This window comes from Lepidothrix coronata, unplaced genomic scaffold, assembly GCF_001604755.1.
Source record: "Lepidothrix coronata isolate B3197 unplaced genomic scaffold, Lepidothrix_coronata-1.0 Scaffold4, whole genome shotgun sequence".
Taxonomy (NCBI): Eukaryota; Metazoa; Chordata; class Aves; order Passeriformes; family Pipridae; genus Lepidothrix; species Lepidothrix coronata.
In genome coordinates this window covers 4135222-4147396 of record NW_016690184.1, presented here as the reverse complement: position 1 = coordinate 4147396, position 12175 = coordinate 4135222, and the positions used below count along the sequence as shown (strand labels likewise).

The window sequence follows — 12175 nt, the reverse complement described above, 5'->3', positions numbered from 1 at the left end:
TTTGATAGGACATTATTAAAAGACAATATATTTTATATGCAACTGATTGATTTACCTGCTCTGAGATGCCCCACCACATCAGCCAAGCTACCTTTCTTCACTTTGGTAATGAAGGCACCAAGTCGACCTAATTCTGTCATTTTTCCTCCAACAACCTGGTTAATCATAAATTTGTGAGTCTCCAAGCCACAAATCAGACATCATATCATGCATAAACATAAAGACAGGTCAGTTTTCACATTGTTTAAAAAATTAAACCTGAAATATGCATAAGCAAATCTACTGTCAATTTGGATTTTACAGAGGCCTAAAGACAAGAAGTAAAACTAGTAAAGCTAACACAGAATGAATAAAATCAATATTCCTTTAAATGTGTTTGACTAATCAATCTTATGAAGTTTGCTAAGTATCTGCATCTGTTGCAGAAAGAGCACATCTTAATTAATAACCAAGCAAATGCACTTTTTACAAATAATTGTCCGTCATGTGCTCAAATTTAAATTGCAAGTGCGCATCAAATCAAGTGTATGAAATCACAAAATGCAATTGGTACAACAATTGAAAACTAAGTAAATATACTGTTATGAAATATGGGGAACCAGTTCAAAAGCGTGTGAACCCAGGCCCTCTCATCCAAGCATATGACAGGACAAACCACCGACTTCTGGCTTTTGTTAAACAGAACTGAACATATCTGTTTTTGAACACCAAAAAAAAAAAAGTGCTCTCAAGGGCTCAGATTTTAAATAAAATATAAACAAAGAAAATGCAGTCTTGCTGACCTGCTACTCTCTTTAGCTGTCTTACTCTCCCAACTCAGGTGGGGGTTTTTTGTTTTTTTTTCCCCAAGAATATCCTGGCAGGAGTTTTGTAATAAAAACAGTGGAATGTTGGTTCAGTAAGTTCCCTATGATGCAATCACAATAACTAGTAGGAGCTTTAATATCAAAAAAGATCCAGAAGCCTACCTGCCAAAGTTATCACACGATAATGTGTAAAATTTATCAGTGAGGGCCTTAGTTCATATTACACAAAACTGACAAAACTTGAAAAATCCAAGACAAACTCTACTTGCTACATTTCCTACTAGGACCAACCTTTTTTTCTCACATATTCAAATAGAATTGCTTACCACCAGCAAAAATCAGCCTTGTGCTATAAACCACTAAACATGAAGTAGAGTGAAGCTGTTTTCATCTTTTGTTTTACCATGCCACACTATCTCATGTCACAGTGGGAATATTTCAGCTTTTGCATTGCTTCTGTTGTTCTTAGTGGAGAAAGATACCCAAATTAAACTCTCTCAGTCATCTTTGGAGCTCCATAGATTTAAAAATATACATGGAGAAAGAAATGCTTGAACCGTACTCTCCACCAGCTTCAAAAGTACCACTCTCTCTACTTCAAGTGTTCTTGCAAGTTAGAGATATGAATCTAAAATCTGCTACAAATGACCAAGTTAGGGATTTAAATCAATTGAACAGTGCTGCCATGTCTCGGTTTTAGGGCACTGGATTAAGGAATTACATTTAATTTAACCTCTACTATGATTTAAGAGGGTTTTTTGCAAATTTTTGTGTAAATTTTTAGTTTCTTTCTACAGAATTTCAATTTTCCAATGGCTGTGTGGATTTTAAAAAATGACCTTGTAAACATTTGCATTCATATGATATTTATGTGTGTGGATTATAAAATGTATTACTCAACTGAATTGCAAACAGGAGAGCTAGAAAAGGCAGGACTCCACCAGTGTATTGCAATGGGCAGTATATGTCTTGCTGAACAAACATACCCTTTTTAATCAAAACAGTTCAGCTCTTTTGTCATGGATGACTGGAAGAGTGCATAGAAGGAGCAAATGTATTTACATTCATAAGTTATATATATAGCTTTCAAAAGTTTCTCAAAAAGAGGAATCCATATTTTGTCAAAAGACCATATGATTGGAGCGTCCTCTGATTTAGTGTTTTAGACCTCTATGTCTAAGGTCAGTGGAGCTTTCTTTCATTTAGCAGACAAACCACGTAATACTTACTTTTAGCCCCAGTAATGCACCTGATTCTTTTGGCATAGTTGTTCTCTTGTTAAGAATAACACGCCCAATTAAGCGATCTCCCTCTTTGGAAGGCTGCCACGTTACGGGATGCTGTTAAAAAAAAACCCAAGCAGTGGAATTAAAGAAGTGTGAACGTCTTCCAGTATTTAGATGCACATGTATAAACCAATACAATTTCTATATCATTATGTCACAGTAGACACAAACATCCTTCAGATGTATTACATATTGCACCCGAGCTTTCTATTATTATATCTGTTGGACTTTGGCAACATTAAACATTTACACCCTCAGCAAGAAAATCTCAGCACTAAGTCTGCAGGTAGAATTATAATACATTTTAAAGTTCAATAGAATTAAACATTCAAAACACACCCTAGGTAATAAAATTAAACATTTACTTTTAAATTACACAACCCTGAAAAGCGCATTCAGAAATTCTGTTCTTTAGAATAATACACGTTATGCAGTTCTACCATAAGGATGTTCATTCTATAATAAAATCAAAATGATCCTTTCCAACTCCAAGTCAATAGAAAAAATCACCAATCTCTCCCAGAGCAGCATCACACTCACAACTGCTTTTTTTGTGGTTTGTAGTGAACTCTAGTGTCATGACTATGAAAGAATTAAATTCAAGTTAAAATTCAGGCAATTCTACAAATATACACTTTGATGAAAATTTCTTTCTGATTTCCATTTCCATGGTCCTCTAAACCAAGTCTTCATATAATTTCTACAGAATACTTTTTTACAGCCAAATAACTATGCTGAACTGAAATAATTAGCAAACATTTTAATTCATACCTATGAACCTCTTTTTTTCTATTTCTTACCGAACTAATAGGGGACGTCTCCCTGCTGTGCCACGTGGCAGGATCCAGCCAGTAATAATCCAAGTCACCTGGAAGAATATGAGTAGAAAGAAATGTGTAATCTCTCAAGCAGAGAAAGTCATATGAATGGTTACTTCTGCATGTATGAATTTTCAAGTGCAATAGTTTGATGAAGCAAATACAAAACCTTTACTATGATTCAAATTAACATCTCAATATGAAAACAATGTGGCCTATTAATATAAAAAGAAACCCACATAATAGTGCATTTATTTGGACCTCTGCTTTTTCAGGAATTGCACCTCAGAAATTCATTGTGCGCACTGTCTACTTTTTGCTTTGCCCAGTCATCCTCCAAGAATGGACCCCAAAGCACTGCATTCACAGCTCTCCTCTTCCCCACTATCTCCATAGCAAATGCTCACAAGAGAGAATACTCCACAAAATAGGCTACAGTTAAGGACAGAACAGTAAAGCACACTCTAGAATCTGCAAAGATCAATACGATGATGACAGGTACTGTACAGACAGAGGGGCACAGGAGCCGGTAACGGATAACAGAGCACCAGGGAAAACAGCCACACAAATAGAGCAAATAGTATCAACAGCAGGTACGAGGCTGCAATCTTCTATTTCACTTGGGACAAACGTTTATACTATGTACATCAAGAATAAGCCCATGAATTACAGTGGTCTGGAAGCCATCAGCCTATCGGGTCAAGGAGGGCACTGTGGGTAGGATTTGAGAGAAAAGGCATCAGAGCATAACACCACAGTGAGTATATACGAATTTATGGAAAGCTAAGGAAACCACCACAGTTTGATTAAATATACTACAGCTGCAGAGGGCTGACTTGGTAGCAGAAAACTACCAACTTCACTGGCAGTTTTCTGTGATAGAGGACTGATGTAACTGTGCACTGCAAGGAGAAAAAGGAGGGCAAGGCAGGAATTGCAATAGAAAGAATAATGGGCAGTGCATTTTGGAGCACAGTTTTCTTTATAAAGAGGAAGCGTACAGGTGGTATTTGGAGGGACATAAGAGAATGATGTAGGCTAGACATGAGACAGATACAGTAGGAATAAGGGTGAAATACTTCTGTGCTAGCACTAGTTTAACAGAACATATCCATAAGCTCTGAACCTTGGGGGTTTTTTCGTCCTTGTGGGCATTGTCATAGTGTATTAATAAAAAGGCAATAGTGTCATTAGAAACGAGAAAAACTTTTCCTAATGTTATTTTGCAATAACAGAAGTATATAAACACTTGATCTAAAATAAACAAGAGATATTTTTAAATTTTATCTGAAAAAAAAAGGAGATCATCCTGCCATTTAGCTTACGCTGCCTTTAAACATGGAGACAAAACCCTCGCCAAACAAAAATCCAAACTATCACTTCTGAGCTTAGTTTTAGATCTTGAAGGAAATAGTCACCTCTCAATGAGGTTTATATCCATAGCTGCACTTTAGGCATTTTTCACTCTCACTTGGGCACGTAAAATACGTTAGTGGAACAGTTTGCTAATACTGCTTTCTGAGTACACAAGTGATTTTTTTCAAGTCTTTAAAGGATTAGGGCCCAGAATAAGAGTTTTTTAATGGAACAACTTTTCATACACTTTCCTAACAACATTCCTACAAACTCTATAAGTAATTTAAAAGTTACCAGGTAAAAATCCTAATTTATCATTAAAATCAGATATTTATTGCCAATCCTCTCTACACTTAGATATCCTATATATTTTTAGAAAACATATTTTTTTATGTACACTTCAGGAAATACATCTTCACTATCTTACTTTATAAAACACATCTCTATAATAATACTGTCAGATGCCTGTGTGCTAGTAAGAGTAGTGATCTAATAGAAGCAACAAAGAACCCAAGGAAGAAAAGGATACATTTACAAGAAGAGATTATTTTTTACTCTTTTTCTACAAATATTTAGATGCTAATTACGAAATACAAGTTGTACCACTCTCTAATTCATAAAGTCTTTAATAGCTTACCATCTACAGGATCATATGCAGAAGCTCTTTTTAAACAGCATATTATTATCATATGAATAACCATATGAGACAGTTTGCAGTTTCATTAGCTACTGCAGTTCTGCAAGTTTAGAAAGCTTATCTTCACATTAAAGATCTTTTGGTTTTATTTTTCGCATCCTTCCTTACACCTGTATAACCTTCAAAATTGCAACAAGAACAGCAACAAATCCATGAACAACACTGCCACCTGAAGAGCTGGCAGTAAGCTCGGGTCCATGGTACAGAGCTTTCCAATTTTCAGTAATGGACTCAACAGTAACGCCAAAAAGCAACTCTCCTGTGTGCGCTGACCCACCACAGGCAAAACACAATGCACTTTGCCTCCACATTTCACAGCTATTTGCTCAGCAATAGAGAATTGTTCAGATGGGAATCCAGCATGCAGACATGTATACAAGTGCCCAAAAACATTTCTGTTCATCCACATTGTTCTCTACTTTCTTTTCCTGTGTTCCTTCCCAGTTTCAGCTTCTTGCCCCTAGTTTCCTTGATGGTCTTCCTCCTTGTTATTTCATATCCACTTAATTCATACATCCTTCTCCATCAAGCTCCTGCTGTAGCAAGATCCTCTCATACACCTGTCTTGGCTAACCTGCTGATTTTCCTATTCTCACCATCTACCTACCCTTTGCTGCCTTTCTTCCCTGCCCATTATCTGCTATCATCCATCTTCTGTTTCCTTCTGCTTCTGGCTTCGGTGTCCTTTCTTTAGATTGCGTATTTTAACTCCTCCTTAACCTCAAACCCTTTGATACTAAGCTACATTCCCATGCGCTCCTCCCCACATCTAAGTCTTAAAGAGTCTCTCCCTTTCACCTTCCTCTTCGTCCCATGCTTTGTTAAATTCCAGGCCATGAGCTACATCCACAGCAGATGGCCACAGAAGCTGAGAGCAGGAAGTGCACTGCAAATGCAGCTCTACTGAGCTGGAACATGGATGATACACTGAGAAGCTCTAAAGGTAGGTATCAAATCCAACATCTTGACTGAAAGTCACTGAAACCTGTAAGCCCACAATTTGGTGAATATTTTAAAAGCTGCAAAAATGCATGAATTGGGAAGAGAAAAGTACGCAGTCTGAAAAATGATAATATTAAAATTCCTGTTAAAATTCATTATGATACAGACTACTGGCACACAAACTTCTGGATGAATTTACAACTGTAAAAAAGGGGTTTGTAATGAAAAATGTTAGTTAATCTAACATTTAATCTAGAACATAAAAATTAAGACATAAATTCACAAACTCCCCAAATAAGCTCAAAAAATACTTTATGCCAGCAACATTGACATTAGAGACATCTGCATTCAGTACTCTGTTATATCTTTAAAAATAATTTCTCCTTGATTATCCTATGTAACTGCTGCTTCTTTACTTGATACCTATCTATGCCCTTCTTGCACTGCCATACTCCAGAACTCACTATTTGTTTAATTACACAAAGTTAGTGTGTACTAGTATTATAGAGATCTGCAAATACGTAAATAACTTGCAAAAACTTGTCATCTAAGACCATAGCTTCAAAATTTCAGATTTTCTCAAAAAAATCCACCAAAACTGAAAACAAAAACCCCCTACACGCAGAGAACTCTCTCCACTGCTAAAGGTCATAAAAAATAACTAGTAAAATAAGAAAAATTTAAGACATCACAGAGAGGAAAAAACTACTTTTATAAGGAGTAAATAATTCATTTATAGGATTAAGCTGCTTTTAAACACTTTTAAAATAATTCTTTAAATTTTAAAACAAGAACAACTTAAAAATAAGCCCCTATGAAAATACACATATACTGTATTATTATTTTTTTACATTCCTGATATATTTCTAAAACATATAAAAATGCATTTCAATTTAAAGCATATTATTAAAAACACATTTGCAGTTTTAATGTGTTAGTTACTTAAGAACAAAAGAGGGAAAAGAGTAGATATTTGTAAAAACTTTTTTCCTGAGGGAATAATTCAAAGTTGTATCCTGACAGCAATTAAATATTTTTCCTATTAATACGCTGCTGTTCGGTTACTTTACTCTTGGATCCAGAGGGATATAATAATATTTTACAAGACACAAATTTGTCAAGTTTTTTTTCTGTGAGAAGTCTTTCACAGTCTTCAATTGAATTTCAAGTCAGAGAGTAAAATCCTTAATAAATTACCAAAGGTTTTATATCTGCAACATGTACGCTTTCAAAATAAAGGGAAAGCAAAATTCACACCACCAAAAAAACCTTTTCTCTAAAATACTTCATCTTCGGCAGCACTATCCATACCAAAAGCTAATGCTGGGATACCATGATTTCAAGTGAGATCCTGAAAAGCTGAGAAGTGCTGGAAACTACAGCCTTGTCTCTCTTACAAAGCCAAAACAAGCACAAAACAGGAGAGAGTCTGTTATTGTGTATGACTAGTCATGCTGATTTCCAAAGAGTCTTGAATACTGGAGATAAAATACCCTGAGATGTTTCCCCAAATCCATCCAGATTACTGATATCCAGCAAAGAATGCACTTCAGCGTTTTACTCAAATCCAGGCAAGAAGCAGAGTTTTATTATGAGAGTCAGTCAGCCCATGTTAGGCATTTAATTGACCCTAAAATGTAGCTGTTAATTAATACAGCAATTCTATCAGGTAACTAGAAACTTACACAAATAATTTTCAGAGGCTGCATCTAAAATTACTCAACAAACTGAATAGTCAGACTTGGTCTCTCTAATTAATACATAGAATCATAAAATCATAGAATCATAGAATCATAGAATGGCTTGACTTGGAAGGGACCTTAAAGATCATCTAGTTCCAACCCCCTCATTGCTGTGGCCAGGGACACCTTCCATTAGACCAGGCTGCTCAGAGCCCTATTCAGATGGGACATCCACAATCTCTCTGGGCAACCTGTTCCAGTGCCTCACCACCCTCACAGTAAAGAAGTTATTCCTAATATCTAATCTAAATCTACTCTCTTTTCAGCTTGAAGACATTCTCCTCTGTCCTAACACTACATGCCCCTGTAAAAAGTCTCTCTGCAGCTTTTCTGTAGTCCTCCTTTAGGTAGTGGAGGGGTCCTAGAAGGTCTCCCCAGAGCCTCCTCTTCTTCATGCTAAACAACTTCAATTCTCTTAGCCTGTCTTCATAGCAGAGATGCTCCTATCCTCTGATCATCTTCATGTTCATAAAATCCATATATCTCCAGTTTAGAGACAAGGATGTCATGAAGAACAGGGCTGAATGCTTTGCACAAGTCCAGGTAGCTGATGTCAGTCGCTCTTTCTTTATCCACCAATGCTGCAACCCCAGTGTAGAAGGCCACCAAATTTGTCAGGCATTATTTGACCTTAGTGAAGCCATGTTGGCTGTCACCAATATCCTCCTTATTTTCCATGTGCATAGTTTTCAGGAGGATCTGCTCCATGATCTTGCTGGGCATAAAGGTCAGACTGACTGGCCTGTAGTTCCCTGAATCTTCTTTTTTTCCCTTTTTAAAAAATGGTTCCCTTTTCCAGTTGGAGGGAACCTCACCAGACTGCCACAACTTTTCAAATATGATGGATAGTGGCTTAGCCACTTCATCTACCAGTTTCCTCAGGAACTGCAGAAGCATCTTGTCAGGCCCCATGGACTTGTGCCCTCTCATGTTCCTTAGATTGTTTCAAACCTCATCTCCTCCAGTGGGCACCTTTTCATTCTCCCAGTCCCTGCCTTTGCCTTCTGCAACCTGTGCGGTGTGGCTGGCGCACTCATCAGTGAAGACTGAGGTAAAAAAGTAATTCAGTACCTCAGCCTTCCATATCCCAGACAATCAGGTCCCCTGTTTCCTTCCCGAAAGGGCCCAGATTTTCCCTAGTCTTCTTTTTATCACTGACATATTTTTCTCTCAGCGTTCTTTGTTGCCCTTGATGTCCCTGGCCAGATTTAATTCTATCAAGGCTTTAGCTTTCCTAACCTGACCCCTGTCTGCTCAGGCAATCTCTCTGTATTCCTCCCAGGCTATCCATCCTTGCTTCCATCCTCTGTACGCTTCCTTTCTGTGTTTGAGTTTTTTGCCTGACTTCCTCTTTGTTGGGATTCATGGCTCCTGAGCTTGGAGAAGCCATTTTTCTTAGGCTCCTCTTCCCTCCAGGCCTTTATCCCATGGTACTCTACCAAGAAGAACCCTGAAGAGGCCTAATTCTGGTTTCCTGAGGTCCAGGGTAGCAAGCTTGCTGTATGGCCTCCTCATTGCCCTAATAATCTTGAACTCCACCATTTCATGGTCACTGTAGCCAAGACAACATGGACAACATGTCATTTATGTATTTACTTTTGTGAATTTTTGGAATTAAATATAGCCTGCATTAAACAGCAATAAAGTTTGTGAAAGACCTGGAACATCCTCTGTTGTGAAAGTTCCCATGGAACTAGATCAATATCTCATGGAAATGAACAATTGTTTCCCAAGGTAAAAATCAATAGCAGCCACATACCAGCCTACAGAAAGTTACAAAAAATGTAAAAAAACTTCCATACATTAACTTGATTGCCTTTCTTCTTCATAGCCTGAGTCTTCACGAGTTGGAAAACGACTCTGCATGCTACTGGTAAATGTCCAGCATACCATTCCCACCATCAAAAACATCTAGTTGCTGTTACAGATGTGATAGGTCATATTGTTAAGGAAGTACGTACTTCTACATACAGGAAAAAAATTCTAATCATTTTATCATGTCAGAAAAATAATTCATTGTATACACAACATACGCTTAAATCATTCTAGTTCAAGCTGCTAAGTAACCACATAGAGAGAAAACATGAGTACCCTGGCTTGACCAGCAATCCTGGCACTTATGTGGCAAGCAGAGAATTCAAAAGCTACCTATTGCCTAATTATACATAAAGCTTCACAAAAATGCTCTTTATCTCCTTAGATTCAAACCAACCCATTTTAGATGTCTACAGTTTAGAACTTAAATCCTTGCAGAAAAAGGTCTGTGTTTTACAATCTATGCAGTTCAAGGACAGGCTGGATCATACACTATGTGGGAAGAATGCACTACAAGGCTATGAAATTTAGGTTTGCTTTTATACTGAAAATATACAGTTGCATTGGATTTGAGTTCCCTGCTGGCATATGTCCTAAGCACTGAATACTGACATACTGTAAGACTCCAAAGTTAAAATAAAGACTAGTACTCCATACCAGTGACAATTTATACATATAGTACTCCTATTTCAGGTACAGATCTGGCACACATGACTGTGGTCCCTATAGCTCCCAAAGCTGGAACCAGCCTCTCAGATTGCTCCCTCAATTCAATACTTATTTAGGTATTTTAATGGAATGATGAGATACAAAATTGTTCTTCTATATCTTAATTAAATTTCTGAGTAACAAAAAAATAATTGGAAAAGGGTCTATAGAGCTTTATCAAGCACTAAGTTTTCAGATTTAGATAACTGACAACCTAGGCTTATTCAGTACAAACTAAAAATAAATGGTTATTCCTTACTTTTGTGTTTAGAAGATAAGGACATTTCATACTCTTTCTCATACAAAATGAACACTTCAGCATTTTATTTTGAAACAAACTCCTTAGTTTAAAAATCTTTTTTAAAGTGGTAGCTACATTGTGAGCACAGAAGAAATTGTAATGCTGAATTGATATTCGCAAAAAAGAAATACATAAATAATCAAGCAAGGAAGTAGTGAAGTCATTAAATACCATCTACATTGCTAAGGGCACTTAATACTAAGTTAAAATCTAGTGAAAAGGAAAATCCATTTGACTTCTACCTTAGTTACTATTGCAAAGTTGTTTCTTTACAAGAGTTTGCAAATTCACAATTATTTTCAATTTTGCAAAGGAAAAAGTCAGTTGCTGATTATGAAAAAGTCTTTCAATATACTTTCTTTATCTGGGTGCAAGGTGAATGTTCTGCGGACTATTTAAATTATAACATGAGTTTGTTATCCAGATATTTATTTAACAAAGACTTTTCATTTCAAAGATTGTGATTTTCTTTTAACTAGGTGTACAGTTTAGATATATACTTTTTTATAAGAAAGTATTGCACTTGTGTTCACTGATAGCTGAAGGTTTCTCAAAAGATACACTTGCAAAAGACCTTCCAACACAAAAACAACAGGGCCCATTTGTATGTTTCACAAAATGGACATCCTACCTGAATTATTTCAGTGTTGTAGCAAGGCATTATAAACTACTGAAAGCAAGGATTACTAATCTTGCCAATAGAAGCTTAAAGCCAAAAAGGCACAACCTATCTAGTCAAGCAACAAACTGAGGATTTTTGAATGTCTCTAAAATTTTTAACATGGACACAAGGAGCATAACAAGGAAAAAGTTCTAAGTTTCCCAAATCTCTAGGGAGTCTGCTTATGAGAATCCTTTATGCAGTTACTTAGTTCCTTCACTCAAACACTAAGAGTCTTCAAGAGTTCATCAACCCTTTCTAGCCAGCTACTTATTTTTATCTCAGAGACCATCTAAACTGCTATTTTGAGGATGCATAAGTCTTATTGCAAGCATGTGAGTCCAAGAATATATATGATTCACACAGGGATGGTCCACAGAAGCATATTCTGTATGGTCATCAAAAAGCGTGAAAGACTTAGAAATGTAAAATACTAAGCAAGATACATGAACTTCCATTAATCTGAGAAGTTCTTTTGAAAGGTTTATTACAAATATTTTCTTGAGAATACTAGAAAAGTGGTTAGCATCAGGAACTTCAAATCAGCAAGCAAATATTTTAATTGATTTTTGATACTGTGGCATCTAAAGACAAGGAAAATTTGTTATCTTAGGGCTAGCTCTGAGTGCTGATTTTGCTGACCGTGATTACTCTCTTGAGTGGAAGATAATTCTGTAGATGGATGGAAGGAGATTTCCTTTCTGAAATTTAGAGCTTCTCTGAATGAATTTATTATTGCTATTTAATTCCAATTCAATATTGATACTAACTGTATTAACACTTTTATTGAGTTCTTGTTTCATATAATTAACACTTTTAGCTTTGGTATGATTTCTTCATAATATTTTTGTTCAGCATATGATGAAACTTGAAAAATGTATAACAAGTTATCTCAAAAAGTCACATGGTCTCGTAATTTTGGAGACACAGATACACAGCTATCCTGTAGTTGAAAAGTCTCATCAGTTCTTAAAAACTTTTCTGCTGTTACGAAGGAATTCCCAGCACTTCAAATATCCTATTCTTTTCTTCAGCCTAGCACA

The 12175-nt window shown here is 36.3% G+C and overlaps 1 protein-coding gene across 42 annotated transcripts in view; it reads right to left on the bottom strand.

Annotated features, from left to right (window-relative positions):
• The window catches only part of RIMS1 (regulating synaptic membrane exocytosis 1), a 321858-nt gene that overhangs the window by 134928 nt on the left and 174755 nt on the right, over positions 1-12175 (bottom strand). For all 42 annotated transcript variants that reach the window (XM_017826326.1, XM_017826433.1, XM_017826365.1 and 39 more), the window contains 3 exons: positions 2893-2960; positions 2036-2146; positions 56-155 (listed from right to left, as the gene is read on the bottom strand). In XM_017826326.1, coding sequence (XP_017681815.1) covers positions 56-155; positions 2036-2146; positions 2893-2960 — 279 coding nt within the window. The remainder of the gene's footprint in view (positions 1-55; positions 156-2035; positions 2147-2892; positions 2961-12175) is intronic.